Raw genomic sequence first — 20,897 nt, forward strand, 5'->3', positions numbered from 1 at the left:
TCCATGTTTAGTGAATTTAAAAGTCAGTAGAAAGTCAGTGTGGTTAATCACTTATAAATCACACTATTTTCCTTCATTTATTATTTCCTAGCATTATTTATTTCCTATTAAATAAAAAAAACTATCTTCCTTCCATTAAATAAAAAAAGTACCTTCTCTTGCACAGAAAATAAGAGAGGATGGAGATTACTCAAGATGCACTGTGTCAAACTGAAAAACAAAGATGTTTGATTGCAGTCAGGAAAGCTGGCAGCTGGGAAGGGGCAGAGGGTACCATGTACTCTTGGAAAGGTGGCAGGAAGCAGCCCAAGAAGCTGGTCAGGGAGATTAGTGAGGATGATAAAGCTTTCAAGCAGAAACAAAAATAGGAGAAGGAACTCAAGGAGCTAAAAGTGGAGGCCTCCGGGAAGGGCCCTTTGGCCACAGGTGGAATCTGGCAAAAAAAAAAAAAAAAAAAAAAAAAAAAAGCAAGCTGTTGCTTGTGCCTGACGTTGACCTGGATTGCATTCCTAATTAAACATCTGAATTCCCTGCCATAGCCATAGCATCTCGCCGCCCACCACTAGAACGAAGCGTTATCTTGGAGCCTCTTGCACATTTACAAATAAACTTGTTTAAAAAAGAGAGGGGAAAAATCATTAAGTGGTTGTCCCCTTAGTTGTTTTCACTCGGCCATTCTCCACTTCCTGAGAATTCAAAGCAAACCCAGTCCAGAACGCTTCCAGAGCCTTTGGTCTCTGTTCTCAAATTCTATATCGCCTGAATTAGACCAACTCACTGGGGCGAGGGGGAGAAGCAGGCAGTGGAAGTTAGACTTGCTGGCTGCGAGCTTCGAAACCCCCGGCTGAGAAGACGGACCTCACGCACAATGCCCCGCGCCGCCTCTCCGGTCCGGGGGTGTGCGGTGGCGGCCACATTTAGTACTATGGGATGCCAGATCGTGAAACTGCTTGCGGCATGAGCTCGTCAAGGGAGGGCAGAGAAAAAACGAACCCGAGCGCCACAATTCAGATTCGGAACAGCGATATTCCGCCACGCAGACCGGGAGCGTCCCCCGGGCTTTGCAGGCCAGCTCTCCGAGACCAGGAGGCGCTCCACGCGGGCCGGCGGCGTTCCCACTTCGGACCAGGGCGCTACAATCACTTCACTCTGGGCAGCCTCTTGACTACAACGCCAAAGCCCACAGTCCTTTTTCGCGACCTCCCCCTCTTGCCAGCTAGCGGCTGCCACGCTCTCCTCTCGCGGGACTTCCCATTGGCTCAGCCCCGGGACATGGGTGGCTCCTGATTCGTTCAGATGAGGGGGCGGGAGGGAGGTGTGTCCTGACGTCACACTCACCCTTCGCGTCTCCTTGCTGCACAGAATTATGGGGGAAAGAGGAGAGGGTTGGAGGCTAAGGGGTAGAAAGTAACCCGGAACGACCTCGGTAGGCCTGGGTCTACCTTTTTCCGGAGCTGATGTCTCCACCCACCCATCAAAGGAGCTCCGCCCCCTAGCCCTGCTGGCGCCTGGGGATCAGGTGATCGCCGCTGGCGCGGTCACGTGGTTGGGGCACGCCCGCCCGTTGTGGCCATGGCGGCCGCAGGGTCCTCTGTGGTGAGGCGAGTGGAAGAGCTCGGGGACCTGGCTCAGGCCCATATACAGCAGCTAAGTGAAGCCGCCGGTGAAGACGGTGAGGGAGCCGAGGAGAGGGAGGCGGGCTTGGCGGACGACGGTACAGGGCTGGCGCTCGAAGGCCGTGAGGGCTGGGGGCTGAGGCCTGTGGACCGTGGGGGTCCCAGGCCATAGCTATCCAAGATCTTTCGCTTGTGACCCTCGCTGCCGATTGCCCACCACCCCGCAAATCATAGAGCCCAAGCATTTGCTTCGAAAAATCTTTTATCATAACCCACAAAAATCTTGCCGTGGGCACGTCTCAGCCAGTTGTGTGCAATCGGATTTAACCGTCTCGGGAGCGAGTGGGAGAGGGTCCACATGAAAGTTTAAATACATGATTAAACTGAGTGGTAGTACTCAAATAATAATGGTGGTTATCCATCCGGTGTAGATAGGTGGGCGTGCGGGCAGTTCCACTTTTCGTTGCCGAGTTGTTTCTGTTTTTAAGACTCGGGTTCAGAACTCAAGCGTAAACAGTATTCTGCAGAGGCGTTGTGCGTGGTGTAATGAGACGATTCTTTTCCCTGCATCATCTCAGCTGTTTGTAGGGCTCGCTTGTTTTATAAATGTCTGAGCTGCTGCTTGTGGAAAACTGGCTTAGAGAATGACCGTGATCTTCCAGTTTTAAGTCCAGTTCTATTTTCATTCCTTCTCAGCTGCCTATAGGCTTTACGGAAATCCTATCTTTTTTTTGTTCTGAGCCTTTACTTTAGCTAAGTTTTAAAATCGTTGTGCACCGTCTCCTTGTCCTAGGAAAACGGTAGTGGGACATGTTCCCAAGCGATTGAATAGTTGGTGAGTTCCAAATCGGGACAACAATGAACTGCCCGCTTTTCGGTGAAGACTCTGCCGGGTTATCAGTTCTCAAGAGTGCAGTTCTTAAAATGCCCGAAGACGGCCCTGAAGCCAGCATCTTGGTCTGGTTTGTGACAAGTAAATCCCAGGCGTCACATGAATAGTTGGTGGACCTTAGTACCTGTTGCTGGTAGTGTATCAAATTTACTTCGAATTCCAGCTCTATTTGAACTATTCCAAAAAGAGAGAAAAAACTAGCACTGATCCCAACAGCCATTCCATTTCCCTTTGGAAAATGCTTTAATTCAGTCTAGATTGAGGACAAGAATAAGTGCTGTATATTCTTTTTCTGGAGACTTTGTACTTATGAAAATTTACCAAAGTTACAATGATAGTGGTCCACGTTATGAACTGTTAATCAGTAGTGAAATCACGTCAACCTTATTAAAGTATTGCTAGCAAGATTTTCTTACTTTATGAAGTTTAAAACAAGGTTACATGTATTTGAATTGACCTTGGCATTCTTTTCCCTAACAACAAAATTATATATATTTAAATTTTGTTCTTTAATAAAACCACTGTATATTTTCACTAGGTGACAGGGGTTGACAGTTCCTGCTGTCTTTTTTTCAAAGTAGATCAGACGTAGACATTATTCCATTCAAGCGTGACCTATTTCTGGCCAAATTTTGTTCATTTAGTTCTTATTGTATAAGCACAATAATTTATTATAGGGAAGTATACATTGAGAGCAGTGTGTTATTTATTTATTTAAGAATGCCTTCATCTTTTGTCTTGCTGGTCATGACTTGGACTAAATAGTAAAAAATACTGCAATTTTGTGAGCATTTTCAAAATCTAAGCTTTGCTAGATTTTGCCTCACAATTATGAGTTCATCTGACATACTGCTTTGGCAGTGGTTTTAGTGAATAAATGCACATCTTTACATTTAAAATAATACTGCAAGTTGGGGCTGGCGCCATGGCGCACTGGGCTAATCCTCCACCTGCAGCGCCGGCATCCCATGAGGGCGCCAGGTTCTAGTCCCGGTTGCTCCTCTTCCAGTCCAGCTCTCTGCTGTGGCCCGGGAGGGCAGTGGAAGATGGCCCAGGTGCTTGGGCCCTTGCACCCGCATGGGAGACCAGGAGAGGAGGCTCCTGGCTCCTGGCTCCTGGCTCCTGGCTTCGGATCGGTGCAGCTCCGTCCGTTGCTGCCATTTGGGGAGTGAGCCAATGGAAGGAGGACCTTTCTCTCTGTCTATCTCACTGTCTGTGATTCTACCTGTCAAGTAAATAAATAAAATAAAAAAAAAATAATACTGCAAGTTAAGAAAATGTCAACACCGTCTCTAAGGAAGTACATACAATTTCAGTTCACAGTAGGATCTTTCTGGGTTGTGCGGGTGTACTTCTGGGCTGAGGAGAGATGGGAAGACAGCTAAAGAAGCAGCTTTCAATTTAGGTGAATAATGGATCTTAACAGCAATAAGCATCTGGTCTAGGTACAGGTTAGAGTTTGCCTAGCAAAAATTAAGGTCATCCTTTGGTTGCCAGTGGGCAAAGGGCATTGGGGGTGCAAGATCTCCATCTCTACCTTTCAGTAATAATAAATACCTTTTAAGAAATTTAGAAATTTGTTCCATTACTAAGTTTTAGAGGTGCATTATAGAATTTTAATTTAACAGCTATAAAAGCAATTATGGTAAAGATATAATTGCTCAGAGTGCTGACATTTTTAAGGCATTTGATTTAGTCATTGTTTTAGAAAATATTTATGATTGTATGTATGAAATTAAAAAGGTTTCAGTGAAAGTCCGTTCTATGCATTTATGTATTGTGTTTGCACTATTCTAGTAAACAGTTTTAAATTTATGAGAACATTTTGAATGCATCAGCATCTAAAAGAGTCATTATGAGACTATAGATTGCATTTGAGAAATGGCAGCAGTGAATGTAGATTTTAGTTTTTTGCTTTCTAAAGTAGATTTCCATAATAAATTTACTTAATTAGGATTAATTAGTATGATATACTTATTTCAGATAAGATATTACTACTATGCAGTTTTTCTGTATGCCAGAATATAATTTCATTTTATTATTTCAGGTACATAACTACTTTTATTTAAACAACACTCTGAAACTATGCGAAATAATCATGTTTTCATTCCTTACAGATCACTTTTTAATTCGGGCCTCTGCAGCTTTAGAAAAATTGAAGCTCCTATGTGGCGAAGAGAAAGAATGTTCAAATCCATCAAATCTTCTAGAACTTTACACACAGGTATTTAAACAAATGCAACCCTAGAGTCTTATGATGGTACACAATAGCTCATTCAGGTGATCCAAAGTCTAGGTGGAATTAAATCAGTTTGTTCTGTTCTTAAAGACTTTTGTTGAAAACATTGTATGAGTGAGGAATATAGACTGAAACTCTCAGGCAGTATAAAAAGAAGTAAGATTTGGGTCTGGTTCTGTGGCACAGTGGGTTAAGCCACGGCCTGCAGTGTCAGCATTCCAAATGGGTGCTGAGTTTGAGTCCTGGCTGCTCCGCTTCTGATCCAGCTCTCTGCCAATGGCCTGGGAAAGCAGTGGAAGATGGCTCAACTCTCTGAGTCCCTGCCATGCATGTGGGAGGCCCAGAAGAAGCTTCTAGCTTCTGGCTTCGGACTGGTACAGCTCTGGCCACTGCAGCCATTTGGGGAGTGAACAAGTGGATGGAAGATCTCTCTCTCTCTCTCTCTCTCTCTTTCTCTAACTCTGCCTTTCAAATAAATAAATAAATCTTAAAAAAAAATTATTAGATGTATTGGTAAGAAAAAGTCAGGGAAAGCATAACAAAATTCCCTTTTTAATTAGGCAAAATAGTGATGCATGCATTGTCCAAGTTCTTGATAGTTTCAGGGAGAGAAGGGAACTCATTAGGGCCCTGGTTGATTTTTTTTTTTTTTTTTTCTCTAAAATTCACCTTAAGATTCTCAGTGTGATTCCCCTGGTAATGTCAGGCACATCTGGAAGATTTTTCTGTTCCTCCTTTTTCCTTTTACTTTCATTTCAAATTGATGCCTCTGTTTGGACAGCACTTGTTTTTTCAAACACTGCTGAGGTAAGCTGACATTAAGAAATATAATTTGGGGACTGGTGCTGTGGTATAGTGGGTAAAGTCACTGCCTATGGAACCAGCATCCCATGTGGGCAGCGGTTCAAGTGTCAGTTGCTTTACTTCCAATCCAGCTCCCTGCTTGTGTGCCTAGGATAGCAGCAGAAGATGGCCCAAGTGCTTGGACCCCTGCACCCATGTAGGAGACCCAGAAGAAAATCTGGGCTCCCAGCTTTGGATTGGACCAGCCCCTGCCACTGTGGCCATTTGGAGAGTGAACCAAGCCGGTGGAAAATGTCTCTCTCACCCTCTCTGTAGTTCTTTCAAATAAATAATAATGAAGCTTTAAGAAGAGAAAGAAATATAATTCATTGCATTAACTAACACTAGTGTAGTGTTTTGTACATAGAATGCTTTCCATATGCCTATTCTTGATTACTAAAGGATAGTAAAGAGGAGGTGATGGAGTAAGTAGAGTAAACTTAGTTAAGCTTCTAAAGTACCTATTTATAGCATTTACATCCCTGGCAACATACTTTCTCTGAGGAGGTACATAAAGATGGTTTCTGCTTTCAAATATCAGGGCTACATGAGCCTGTCATAGCTACTCAGGAGCTCCAGAGAACTGTTACAAGTTCATTTCCTGGCATGACTTCCTTCAGAGGGCTCTTCTCTTGCTTGCATAGGATGTATGTCATGTCATGTCTTACACATTGGAAGTGTTCTAAACATTTTCACTTATTTCCAGAAATAAGTCAAAAGACCTAGAGATTCAGACTTAAATTTTTTTTTTAAGATTTATTTTATTTATTTGAAAGACAGAGCCATAGAGAGAGGTAGAGACAGAGAGGTCCTCCATCCGCTGGTTCACTCCCCAGATGGCTGCAACGACCAGAGCTGAGCCGATCTGAAGCCAGGAGCCAGGAGCTTCTTCTGGCTCTCCCACATGGGTGCAAAGGCCCAAGGACTTGGGCCATCTTCTACTGCTTTCCCAGGCCATAGCAGAGAGCTGGATTGGAAGAGGAGCAGCTGGGACTAGAACTGGCGCCCATATGGGATGCCGGCACTTCAGGCCAGGGCTTTAACCTGCTGTGCCACAGTACCAGCACCCAGACTTAGATTTCTTAGGCCTTCTTGAACCCCACTTCATTTCTGAATCAACAGATCATCTTCTATAGGATAATGATCTCCCATTCCTAGCTTGGCCTTGCACACAATAAAACTTACTACTTAAGTATCACTAAATATGTGCTAAGTAAGAATATAAGGGCTTTTCATGCATCATTTTACTATGAAAGCAAGGAACTTTGGAAGGCATTACATCCCATGTGTCATTTCAAGAGTACAGAAAATTGAAACTCAACAAAGATAAAATTAATTTGTATTTGGTTAGGTGATTAGGGATAGAACTGACACCAGAACCCACTTTCTTTAGTCTTGATCCAATAAATAAAAAAAAAAAAAAAGGAATTAAAATGTTTTAAGGTGCTTGAATAGAATGTCTTCTATATTAAGGAGTGCTGGAGACCTAGTGTTTGAATTGCATAATGTTGATGGCTCTGCATTTGAGAAAACAGATTAAGTCCTTTGAAGATTCAAGGTACAAAATTAGAGGTGGGGACCTTAAATTAATATATCAAGTACTCAGAAAACTTCAGGGTTTATGCACATGAGTGTTGCAAGGAATACAATAATTAACATTTTAAAAATAATCATATTATATATGATTAACTTATGTTAATTCAATGCAATCCTATTTTATGATTTTGAGGAAAATGAGGTTATCTTTAACTCAATGTAAAATACTTATGTAATTATTTAGTTGCCCATGTAATTTAATTCAGTATAAAATACCTATGTAATAGTAAAATACCTATGAAATTTTTTCTCAAATTATGTTAGAGACATTTTACCTACTTCTTAGATTTAAATACTGTGTTTGGAGATTTAAATGTCTGCTAAAGACATAGAAGAGCTATTCTTTCAAGCTTAAATCATTTGTACTTTTTTCCCTTTGTTAGGCTATTTTGGATATGACCTATTTTGAGGAGAACAAGCTAGTAGATGAAGATTTTCCAGAAGACTCTTCTTCGCAGAAAGTAAAAGAACTGATCAGTTTTCTTTCAGAACCAGAAATTTTGGTTAAAGAAAATAGTATGCACCCAAAAGTAAGTTTTGTATTTCTATAAATTATGGTGGAGTGCTCTTAGTTTTTGCTGTTCTGCTTTTTTTGTCAAAGATTTTATTTACTCATTTTAGAGGCAGAATTACAGACAGAGAGAGGGAGAAGCAGAGAGAGAGGTCCTCTGTCTGCTGGTTCACTCCCCAAATGGCTGCCACAGTCAGAGCTGAGCCGATTTGAAGCTAGGAGCCAGGAACTTCTGGATCTCCCATGTGGGTGCAGGTCCCAAGCATATGGGCCTTCCTTCACTGCTTTCCCAAGCCATAAGTAGGGAGCTGGATTGGAAGTGGAGCAGCCAGGACTTTAACTGGTGCCCATATGGGATGCTGGTGCCACAGGCGGAGGCTTAGCCTACTATGCCACTGTGTCAGCCCACTACTCTGCTCTTGAGAGTTTGTATATTTTCCCTCTTGATTGCATTTTTTATTCTTTTAAAATTACAATGGAAGGAAGAAGATATATGAGCTTAACTTTTCAGACAAATACCACAACTAAAATGTCTAATTTTACTAAATAACTTTAGGATATTTTCATAATGGAATCGTAATTGCAGTACCTCATCATTTTCTAAACCTAGATATTCCTTATTTCTGCTCCCTTTACTTTTTGCAGGTGCTGTATTTTCTTGAAGGTCACTAGTAATGTATTGTCCTTTTTACAGTTCTTATCCCCTGAACATTTGCTGCCTTTTGTAGCATTGATCACCCGTCCCCTTGAGACCCTGCATGTTCCTTTTCTCCTCTTTCCTCTCTGAGAAGCCTTCTGCTGTGTCTAGCACTTCCCTTCTCTTCCATTTAGAAACATAGGCACTCCCCAAGGATGGCTTCTTCATCCCCCTGATAGTCTCTCTTCTATCTTTGCTTGACAACCTGTTCGCATGCTTTTTATTGTCATCTCTATTTAGATGATTCCAAGATCTAAATCTCTAGCCTTGTTCCTCTTTTGAGCAAATAATTTCTCATCTGTATATGCCTGCTGATTCTTTACCTAGAGAGTTTCTTTGCTGTATGTTTCAAGACAGGCTTACAGAAACAAACCATCCAGATTTAAGTGACAAACCACCATAAAAGTTTTGACATTAAAATTTTTTGTGTGTGTAGCTTTTCATTTTATCTAGTGGTAGTATAAATAAATATGATCTTACTTCAAGTAACATATCTCTGAAATATATTAATCAAATTATGGACTACTTTTATTTCAAATATATTAGGAGAATTTGCTCCTAAAATATTTTCTTCATTTGTATTTTCAAAGGTTTATTTATTTGAAAAGTAGTTGTTTAAAAAAAAAAAAAAAGACAAGTAGTTACAGAGAGAAAGGGAGAGAGAGAAGGAGAGGAGGAGGGAGGGAGAGAAGGAGGGAAGGAGAGAGAGTGACAGCAAGGCAGCTTTCATCTGCTGGTTCACTCCCCAAATAGCCACAATGGCCAGGGCTAGGCCAGCATAAAGCCAGGAACCTGGAATTTTACCTAGGTCTCTCATGTGGCTAGCAGGGCGGAAGTACTTGGGCTATCATCCACTGACTTCCCTGGCACATTAAGAGGAAGCTGGATCTGAAGTAGAGTAACTGGGACTCAAACTGGCACTTTCTATGGAATGCTCATGTCACAAATTGCAGCTTAAACTGATGCACCTCAATGCTAGCTTTTCATATTTCTAATTGATTCAATGTAAGGTATTCCTGTGTAAGTAACAAGACAAAGGACAGGTCTCGTGAAATGAAAGTGTTTTTAATTGCTGGAGTTTTGAGATTTAACTTGTGCTTTTGCAGAGTTCAAGTTTCTCTTTTTAGCTGTCCTTTCTGTGTTTCAGCACAGCGATTTGCTTGGGGATGAGCTACTGGAATGTCTCTCTTGGAGACGGGGAGCTCTACTGTATATGTATTGTCATTCTCTGACCAAAAGAAGAGAATGGCTCTCTAGAAAATCTGCTTTGCTTAAAAAGGTAAGCAAACATTCCTTATACATTTTTAATTGTTGACTTTATTATAGATTTCAAAAGGCTGCCTTTGTTACAGTAGTTAAGAGTAGTGGAACTAAAGGGTCTGATTTTGCACTATACATTAGCTGTGTCATCTGAAACAAGTTGGGATTAATGTGAAAATGAAAAAAAGATAGCATTTGAGAGCACTTTGTAAACTAGAACATTCTACATGCTTTTTTTAAAATTCTGGGTTTTTATTTTCTGACATGTAAGATAAACTATGTTAATTTGTAAGCATATTGTTTTGACCTGAAGAGAACACTTTGTAGAAATCTCTCTCTGTCAGCATTTTATTTATAAAGAACCCTCATGACCCTGCTCCTAGAAAATCGTGGCCCTCTGATCCTTGCTGACTGTTCCGACCAAATCACTACATCTGAAGACATCGGTATTAGTTGAAATGGGCTTATGGTTTAGGTGGGCGTGGACATAGGAGGTTAGAATCTCAGATGTAAAAGTTTGGTCCTAGTATTTCTAAATTATAATTGCATTTTAACTTTTTAAATTGTTGACTGTATCTTCATTATTCTGACCCTTTTTCTCTGATAACATATTTGACAAGCATATTTCTGAAATGTCTGTTCTTGGTTGACTTTTTTTTTTTTTTTTTTGCATAGTCTTCTTAATTGGAGCATTTGGAGGGATATATTTATATTAGAAAAATATATAATGGTAGTGGGTCCTTACACCTTTGAAATGTAATAGTCATAAGATATTTCCACATATTAGCTCATTCCTGTTGCGTAAAGAATGTGGAAGAACAATAATGGAAGTTTATATAGCTCTGTAAATAATTCTTTGACTTCTTTGGTTTTTATTTAGTACCTTGTTGATGGAATCAGTTATTTGCTACAGATGCTAAATTATAGGTGTCCTGTCCAGTTAAATGAAGGAGTTGCTTTCCAAGACCTAGATACAGCCAAGTTACTAAGTGCAGGTAATGTCCTCTCTTTTGAAAATTTTCTGAGTTAAAGCTCTTGATGATTTTAGGAAACTTGTTGGATTTTACTCTGATTTAAATAAATTTTGAGCTAGATTATAGAGAAAAATAGTAAGAAGGCATATAAGAAATTTAAAGATTAAAATCTGTGTAAAATGGAATACTATTTCTATCTCTTCTTAGTTTTTCGAAACTTTTTTAATTTTAATTTTTTAATTTTGGAAGAGTTGGGCGTTATGTTATTTATACTTATTTTGCATCTCCACAAAGCCCTGACCAGTAGTGTAGCAGAACAGGTTTGGCTACTTGTGACACTGGAAGTAACTTTTAAACAAGGTAGATATTTAGCTCTCTTTCACATGAAAAAGATCATGAGCTGATGCAGTGGCACCTTGGGCTTGTCATGTTCTCATCTTTTTTCTCCATCGCCTTTAGAACAAGAGCCCTTCAGTTTCAGAGGGAATATAGTGTATGGAATATAGTAGAAATGTTACTTTCCAGCATTGTGCAACATGCACATAGGACTGGCTGGTGGTGACCAAAAATTGTCACCTTCTGTTAATTTAGACAAACGTCCTGCAACAGCTTATTGAAGAGTTCTCTCAGTGGGCATGATGCTTTTGAAAATATGGAGTACTTTGATCTATTTATGGAAAAGTATACATTTATTATTCCAGACCAGATAACTAAGAAACTAATTAGAGACTTTGAAAATGATCTTTTTGTAATCTCTTCAGCTCACCCACCTGGAGTGATTAAGTAGAATTCTTAACCTAGGAAACTGAAGAAAATGATGAAGATAGGCATTAAAGGCTATTAAAAACCAAAGAAAGTGGCACAAGTCCCCTATTTCCATCATTTTCTCATTTCTAGTTAGAAAGTAAGGTACTGTCATGGTGCAGAACTGTTTTCGTCAGAAGGCTGGTGATACTGTGCCTTCTCTTAGTCATACTTGGAGTTCTCTAGTCCCTTGTTTCAGTTGTTTCTCAACAGAGCATTCAAAAGCCTCAGGCGAGGGTCTGAAAGCATTTTCCAGGGAAGAAGAGGACAATATAGACTATGGAGTGGTTTTGCCACAGATCGCAGTCCTCTTACGACGTTTACTTCTTATTCTCTTCTAAAATAAGGTTGATCATCAAATTCCTTTCTCTGAAGATGACTGGATTAGAAGCTGGGAAATGTTTCAGAGTGTGAACTCCTCCTCAGACCTTCTCAGAGAGGCTCTAATTATTCTTTGTTAGCCAATCAGAAATATAATATAGATATAATATATATAATAAAATATATGAGGAGAGGGCTTCCTAATATTCTGAATAATTCCTACCATTTAGGGAGAAAAGATCTATATGAGGCACCAAATAGTTTTGTGGCTAGATCTTTGTGATAGTTTACCTAATTTTACCTGAAACTCTAAAATAATGTTCACTATGATTCCTTTTTGCCAAGGTAAGATAATTGTTTTATATTTTTAGATTGTCATTACATTTTCAGTAAAAAGTATGAATCATTAAATGCAATAAATAACTTTGCCTCCTCTCTGAAGTTTTGGACATGGCCTTATCAGATAAAAGACTTATAATAATGGTCTTATCAGGATAAACCCAAGATCAAATGGAGTAAATAAAAATACCATCCAGCTTTCACACCCTTGTTTTATGCCCCACCCCATTTTTTATACCATTGAGGTCTCTCCCTCCTCTGTAGCGCTTTGATGCGTTGCTTAACCCAGAACCTGCATTTCACATCTAAAGGACAGCTCTGAGCTGGTATCACTAATTGCCTGCATAGCACAGTAAAACAGATTTCTGTGTATCCTGTGCTTCTGATTTGGTAATATTTTGAAGCCCAGGAATTTATTTTGAATAAGCTTCCTAAATTGTTGTGATGCAAGTATATTTGGACATCAGTGCCCCCACAAGATGCCAGTTTGGCCACTTTTTTTTCTGCGAATGTCATCGTGCAGGCCTCACTCTTACGTTACGGTGTGTTCTCCTTCTTCTTTCCTATCCTCACCTCCCCATGTCACACAGGCCCTTCCTACCTGGCATGTGCATTTACCAAGGACATGCATAGGGCAAAATAAAGGTTTCACTGAAAAAGTCCCTGAGTATTAACAGGAAAAAAAAATTCCAAGGAAAATTCCTATAAACAAAGAGCCTATCAGTATAGAGTAGTAGAGTTCTTATGGGAATAGAGTTAGGAGGTGTCTGAGTTTTACATTGTTCATCTCTTTGATATTTTGATGCTGTTATTTTGAAAGTGTAGTCCATGGGCCAACAGCCAGAGCTGCTGGGTCCTAGGAGTTTGCTTAAAAAAAAAAAAAATAGTGCAGATTCATAAATGCAGCCCCCTACCTGAATCCGAAACTCAGGTGGGGGCCCAACGATTAGCATTGCAGTGAGTCTTCAGGAAATTCAGATGCAGGATAAGGTTCTTCCACTTAGCAGTCACTCCTTGCTAGGATAAATAATGAAGCTAACCTAAACACTGGGGAATAAATTGAATGTCAGATTCCTCTTAACAAGCGCTCTTCCTTTTACTGCTCTCAGCATTCTACTCTGCTTGTCCGTCCAACTTTCCCTCCATTTTTACGTCTCTCCTTGTTCCCCTCCACTGGTCTGTGTAGAACTAACTAGACAGAGTGTAGAATCACAGAATAAAAAGGATAGACATTCAATGACATGCTACATCTAATAGAAAATATTTCTTGATAATACCTAATGCTGTTAGCTAGCTTTTTCTTTGAGGTTTATGATTTTTTAACTACAAAGGAATAAAGTAAAAGAAAATTGACTGTGTACATTATAATACATTGTACTTATTCAGTAAAAGTTGTTAATACATGCAAAACATGATATAATATAGCCTGCCATATTTTCATGAGTGCAAGTGTCATGAATGTAAGATTTTTAAAAATAATTTAATGTTTTAATGAGTCAACCATTTTGCCTAGCCTATTGCTTCTTTTGCTACTGTTTATTTGAATTTGAGGTGAACATGATTAGCTGCAGTGACAAATTCTGAGACTTTAGAAACTTAGAATAGATTGAAAACAATAGAAACTACAAGTTTTTAAAGTTGAATTTTTTCTCTAGTATCATCATCATAGTCATTTCTCTTGAACCATATTATGTGCACAGCTGAGATTATGATGCTCATTTACTTGAAGTAATTTTCTAATCCCACAAATACATAATCATTTATATATATATTTATTTTAAATTTATTTGACAGGTAGAGTTAGACAGTGAGAGAGAGAGACAGAGAGAAAGATCTTCCTTCTGTTGGTTCACCCCCCAAAATGGCCGCTACGGCTGGAGCTACGCTGATCCGAAGCCAGGAGTCAGGTGCTTCCTCCTGGCCACCCATGTGGGTGCAGTGGCCCAAGCACTTGGGCCATCCTCCACTGCCTTCCAGGGCCACAACAGAGAGCTGGACTGGAAGAGGAGCAACCAGGACTAGAACCTGGCGCCCATATAGGATGCCGGCGCCACAGGCGGAGAATTAACCAAGTGAGCCACGGCGCTGGCCCCCTGTATTTATTCTAAAAGCAGAAAGACAGAGTGAGAGAGAGAGAGAGAGAGAGAGAGATCTTCCATCTGCCAAATGCCCATGAAAGCTGGGGCTAAGCCAGGCCAAGGCCCAGAGCCTGGAATTCCATCTGGGTCTCCCATATGGGTGGCAGGGGCCCAAGTTCATGTGCTTCCATTTATTTATACTTCAATGGCTTTAAGAAGTTAAATATTACATATTTTAAAAACCCTTTATGATTTCTGAAATCATACAGTTTTATTTCAGATATTAAGAAAACTATAAATTAAGTAGGACCTGTAGAAGCATCATTTTCAGATTTACAAACTAAGATTCAAAGAGCTTGGTGACTTGTCCCCAGTCACAAAGCCAGTAATTTATACCAATTGTTTTGATACTAGCTGTGTTTGTTCTCTACCAAATTAATATACTTTGTGTACCTTAAATCCATAAATATTTAATTATATATTTGCTTACTGGAAAAACTACCAGTAGAAGGATGCATTGAGGTTATGCCTTGTGGCACAGTGAGTTGAGCTGCTACTTGAGTTACCTGCCTCTCCTGTATCAGAATGTCTGGGATCAAGTCCCACCCCCACTTCTCATCCAGCTTCCTGATAGTGCACACTCTGGGAAGTAACACATGTTGGCTCAAGTATGTGGGTACCCTCCACCCACTTGGGAGACCTGGAGTGAGCTTTTGGTTCCAGCCTTTGGCCTGGTCTAGCCCTCGCTTTGTGAGCATTTAGGGAGTGAACCAGAGGATGGAAGACTTCTCTCTTTCACTCTACATTTCAAATAAATAAAAATAAATAAACTAAAAAGAACGACATGTTCAACTTTTGATGAAAATTTTGCAGTGTTTTCCTTTTTCCTGGGAATGGAGTTGTATGGTCTCTCACGGGTGTGATTATACATGATAGTGTCTATGGACTCTTAGAGAAATAAACAAAGTGTAGCTTGACTGTAGTTGTATGAGTGATCCCAGGACATACCACAAAATAAAAATTGTATCCATGGGTAAGGTTCAGGGAGTTCATGAATACTCCAAGATTGTAGAATTTGAGATATGTGTTCTGGGTGGGGTTCCAGTGATTAAATTAGATAATCCGTTACTAAAAACGGCTGTAAACAGGTTACGAACTGCTACCTAATGGTAACATTTTAAAAAAAATCATGTTCTATATTTATCTTTGGCCTTTTTAATGGGTAAAATAGGGGTAAATATGCTAATTAAATGAGGATTGAATTAATCATACTTGGCTTTTCTAAGTTATTGTGGAGGAAAAATGCTTAATGAGAAGAAATTTCTTAGAGTTTTGGTAACTTTTTTTTTTTAATTTTTAATTCTATTCTCCCAATCTAAATAACTTCCCCAGGAATATTTAGTGACATTCATTTGCTGGCTATGATGTATAGTGGAGAAATGTGTTACTGGGGATTGAAGCTTTGTTCAGAGCAACAGCCAGAAAATCATGAAGTGGATACTGATGTTTCTGGAGCAAGCTGCACTACGTACAAAGAACCCTTGGATTTCCGAGAAGTAGGAGAAAAAATTTTGATAAAGTATGTATCTGTGTGCGAAGGACCCCTGAAAGAACAAGAATGGAATACAACCAATGCAAAACAAATTTTAAACTTCTTTCAGCATCCCTGTAACCAGTAAGTTTGTCTAGTTCTTTCCAAACAGGACAACAAAAAGATCCATGAAATGCAAAAGAAGGATCCCAAAAAGACGACATCTTGACAGTGAATTGAGAACCATACACTACATACATATCCAGCATGGTTACCCTCTTTCAATGCCATAACCATCTTTTATTATATATTCTTAAACCTGCGAAGGAATGATACTTTGATTTCTAAAATGGCGTGTATATTAACTCAGCTTGAACTACAGATATCCTGTCTCCAATTCAGCTCTACAAAGATTTTTTTTTCTATTAGATTATTTTTTTATTGTGATAAAATATATGTAACATAAAATTTACCATTTTAACCATCTTTGTTATCTTTCAGTCTCCCTATACGAATTTTGCTTCAAAGATCAAAATCAAGTCACTTCTGTGCTTTGAATTCATACTGTGGGTATAAATGTGGCAAAATGAAAGATGGTGATTAATCTTTGATTCCATTTACAGTAAGCTAGATAATGAAAGACTCCACAAAGGAAATAACAATTTTTGTCATGTATTACTAATTGAATTTAAAAGTTTTACTTCTTAGATGTTTTGTAAAAATTTAAAAATGATTATTCTACCTAAAATAAGTACATGGCTTCTCAAGTGAGAAATGAAGATGAAAACCAACTTAGTCTACTGTTAGTTCATTTGCTTTTAGGATACATCTTTTTCTACTGTATTGCAGTTTTACTGTTTTCTGTCTTTAAAGTAGGTTTGAGTGCTAAAGGCCAGAGAGCCTAACTTGTTATCCTATGGTCTTTCTACCTCAGTTCCAGTTGTAATGATTTGTCTCATACTTTCTGATATTCTGGTCTTCTGCCATAGTGACTTTATCACATTCCAGTGACATACTCCCGTGGCCACCTTGAACATCAGCATCCTGAGTTTCTCTTTCTGAAATGAATTTTTTGTAACATGACAATTCTTTCTAGCATCTTTGCTTTCTTATTATAGTTAGTTTCTTGATTTCAATTGTGTAGGTTTTGGCTTCTTCATAACCTTTTTTCTTGACTGCTCCTCTTCTTCCTAAGCCATGATCCCCTTCCAGGTTTATGGAGCTCTGTTTGAACCACTGTCACACGTTGTTGTGTCTTCCCGTCATCCTTCAGCGTAGTCATCCTGTAAACTGTTATTATCTGTCTTCCTTGGCCTGAGTTCTGCAGGAAGGGCATGCTGTCCTTCAAGGTGGACTCATCACAAGGATCTTGCTTCAGCTTCAGAGGAGCCCTCGTATAAGCCTTCTGGGTGTTCTCAGGCCACCTTGTCCCCCCTTAACCACTGTGACCCAGGCAAACTCTCTTTCCTCAGGCTCTGTTCCCCTCCCCAGTACATGGCCTGTCCTGCCATGCTGAAAATGGAGTTTCTTAGATGGACCAACACACATGTACCAGTTTTAGAAGAAAGGAGGTTGCCTCTTCCTATAGAAGGCCACTCTATGCATTTGGTTTCTTCTCGGCTATCTCATTTCCCTCGTGGCTTCTCAGTGTTTCCCACCTTTTATATATTGATCTGCACTAGGCTTCTGTCCTCCACCCTTCCCCTTTCCTTTTTTTAACTTTAAGTACTCTTCACATGTGATGCCATTCATAGACTTGGGTCTTTCTCTTTTTTTTCTGTTTTAAAGATTTGTTTATTTGAGAGGCAAAGTTACAGACAGAGAGGGAGAGAGAGGTCTTCCCTCTACTGGTTCACTCCCCAAATGGCCACAATGGCTCCAATTGGGCCCATCCAAAGCCAGGAGCCAGAAGCCAGGAGCCTCTTCCGGGTCTCCCATGTGGGTGCAGGGGCCCAGGCACTTGGACCATCTTCCACTGCTTTCCCAGGTCATTAGCAGTGAGCTGGATTGGAAGCAGAGCAGCCGAGATTTGAACAGGCAGCCATGTAGCATGCCAGCTCCAGAGGCAGAGGTTTAACCTACTATGCCACAGTGCCAGCCCCAGACTTGGGTCTTTCTACTACCCAAGAGTATCAGGTTGACCCCCACAACTGTAACTTGAATCCCAGCTTCTGTCTTGATCTCTAAATTTCTAACTGCCTATTCAGTAGCTTCCGTTAGATGTCTCATAGTAATTTGAAACTATGTTTTCTACTTTTTGGGTCTTCTACAGAGCAGGCAACATAGCCTCATCTTTATCATCATCCTGTGTGATCATCTTCTAGTTCAGTGTTACGCAGACATTGAACACCAGGCTCCTTTTTGATAAACATACAAATTCTTATAGAGCCTTTGGAGCAAGGGGAATCTCTCCCCATTCCTGCCCTTGTTTATCCTTATACAGCCAAGAAGATTTGTATTTCAATTAGCATTTTAACAGGTTTTATTATGAAAATATCTTTGCTTTCTAAATATGAAGATATCATTGAAAAAATTTTTTAAATTTATTATTCAAGAGGCAAAGAGATAGAATAGAATTTCCATCCATTGGTTAACTCCCCAGATGCCTGCAATGTCTGGGACTTGGCCAGGGCCAAATTCAGGATCTCGAAACTCAATCCAGGTCCCTCATGGGTTAACAGTAATTTAGTTATTTACCACTGCACCCCAGGATCTGCCGTAGCAGAAAGCTGGAGTCAGGGGCCAGAACTGGGACTTGAACCCCAGTATTCCACTCTAGGAGTACTTAATTGATCTCTTAACCGTTAGGCTAAACTCTTTTACCCCTTTAGATCCTTTTAAACATGGTCTTTAGAATCACAAACTGTCAATTAAGTACTCCAAGTTCCTTCCTCAAATGTGCCTGTGTTTTTTCAAATTCAATAAATACCCTTGCAGATGTCATTATTTCTGCACCTTTCTTTGCTGCCAAGTGAGTACTTGCTCTTTTTAGGACTCAGCTTCAGTGAAATTGTGTCTGTAGGCTCTTTCAATCTTAGATGCTCCGCAATCTGTTCCCTCAGTCTTCCTCTCCCAAGTTATTAGACTGATCACATTGCTTTGTAATTACTTTCCTTACAGTTGGTGAACTCCGTATTTTAAAAATTTACCTTTATATACAATACTTTATGCATAGTGGGCACTTAGTACTGTGTGTGTGTGCGTGTGTGTGTGTTTTAATTAAAGAGGAATGAATGATTCAAAGTGCCAAACTGCACAAAAATGTTGCTGCTTTTGGATTCCATACTGCCATACCTGACAAGGCAACCACGGATCTATATAGCCCTCAGTGGCTGACAGGGCGAAAAGAGATCAAACAACCCTCAGAGGAGCCCTAGATTACTTAGATTCCGAATCTGAGAAAGCAAGAACTACTTTGCAAAAACTAGTAACTTGGTTTTTGCCTTTATGATCCTTGTGGACGTTTGGATTTCAGTTACAATCCACTGGTTCAGTGAGTTGGTGCAGTTTTGAGGGTTCTACTGGGTGCTTTTTGTATAACTTTCCATCCCTCAAACAACTGACAACATTTATAGACCATAACAGTTAGTAATATAATGCTTTTTACTCTGGTGCATTGTAAGACAATGAACAATACATCTTTGTGTGAGATAAAGCCCACTAAGTAAATTATTTGATTTAGAATGAGTAATCTCAAGATACCAAATATTCAGCCTAAAGAAAGTATTAACAGTTCTTCAAAAATTGTGTGCCTGCCAGGTGCCAGATTTTGTCCTAGGCCCTGAGGAAATACTGGTAGCTTTGTAAAACACTTTTCTCCTTCAGAGCTTGCATTTTAGTGGAGGACATTTGACTATTTTGAGAAATCCATGTATTACATGTCAAGTGATGAGTGCCATGAAGAAGAATAAAACAGGCTAAGGGGCCCCAGTGGTGCAGGACTGGTGCTGTTTTATTTAGAGAGGTTGTTGGCTGCATTAGCATTTGTGTCTTCAAATTCCACTCCCTAGGTCAAATGCCTTGCATTTTCACTACATTTGTGGTTTTTCTCTGTTATGGAGGTTCAAATACTGAATTAAGGAATAAGTCACTAAAGCCCACATCATTTTGGTTACATTTTAAAGGAATTCTCTCCAGTGTGTGCTTTGCTAATAGGTGACTGATAACCAGAAGGCCATGCTGTGTTTCTTATACTTGGTCTCTCTCTCTTCAGTTTGAATTCTCTGAGGGTTACTAAAACTTAAACTCTGTTAAAGGACTTTTCACGATCCTTAAATTTGTATTGTTCTTTCCCAAACTGGATTTTCTGAAACTACCTAGGCTTTGAAACTCAGTTAGAGCTCTGCCTGCTTTGCTGCACTGATAGGGATTCTGACTGCTGTTTGATCCTGATGAAGGTGAAAAATCATGACTGAGGACTTTTCGTTATCCCTTTGTGTACGGTAGAGTGAGGTGAGAATCAGAGCCAAAACCCCACAATGAAATTACATTCCTGGTTTCACAGCGCCATTGTGAGTTCTCTGGTGTGCATTCACAGTACACACAGTGAGCTCTGTCTGTCTGCAGGCTATCCCAGTTTCATTTTAATGGCAATTGAAAAACCCCACAGCTAGATGACATGATAGGTTTAGATTGCTTGTCTTTCTCCATGTTTTGGGGCCCCTTTGCTGGCTCCAATAAGGGTGCCCCAACTGCCACAGAATCCAGGATTCTATACTTTTCTCCCATTTCCCTGTATATTCATTTTAAATACAATATGGGATGAGACCATGTTATGGAAGTATTAACATACATTTAATATAGCCACAATTGAAGTATGTAATATGTATTCTTGTTGGTGTTCTTTATTGTTTTTGTTTTTCCTACTTGTGAAAATTTCCAAGTAAAATGTTTTAGAACCTACACATTAAAAAAAATAATAAAACCATGTTTCTCTTATTTTTCTGTTTTCTTCTGTATTTGGTGGTTGTGTCAGAATGAATTTTTATCATTTCAGTTTATTATCCTAACTTTTTCAAGATTTTTTATTTATTTGAAAATGAGTTAAAATGAGAGAGGAAGAGACAGAGAGAGATATTCCACCTGGTGGTTTACTCCCCAAATAGCTGCAAGAGCCGGGTCTGGGCCAGCCCAAAGCCAGAAGCCAGAGCAGCTTTTACGTCTCCTGTGTGGGTGGCATGGACCCAGGCTCTTGGA

The 20,897-nt window shown here is 39.8% G+C and overlaps 1 protein-coding gene across 1 annotated transcript; it reads left to right on the forward strand.

Moving 5' to 3' along the window:
- The first annotated feature begins 1,414 nt into the window (after positions 1 to 1,414).
- Positions 1,415 to 20,639, forward strand: RIMOC1 (RAB7A interacting MON1-CCZ1 complex subunit 1). The gene is made up of 6 exons (XM_062211732.1): positions 1,415 to 1,672; positions 4,626 to 4,732; positions 7,570 to 7,716; positions 9,542 to 9,673; positions 10,535 to 10,649; positions 15,563 to 20,639. The coding sequence occupies exons 1-6, from the start codon at positions 1,573 to 1,575 to the stop codon at positions 15,847 to 15,849; spliced, it is 888 nt and encodes a 295-aa protein (XP_062067716.1). The 5' UTR covers positions 1,415 to 1,572; the 3' UTR covers positions 15,850 to 20,639.
- The last annotated feature ends 258 nt before the right edge of the window (positions 20,640 to 20,897 follow it).

This window comes from Lepus europaeus, chromosome 15 (assembly GCF_033115175.1).
Source record: "Lepus europaeus isolate LE1 chromosome 15, mLepTim1.pri, whole genome shotgun sequence".
Taxonomy (NCBI): domain Eukaryota; kingdom Metazoa; phylum Chordata; class Mammalia; order Lagomorpha; family Leporidae; genus Lepus; species Lepus europaeus.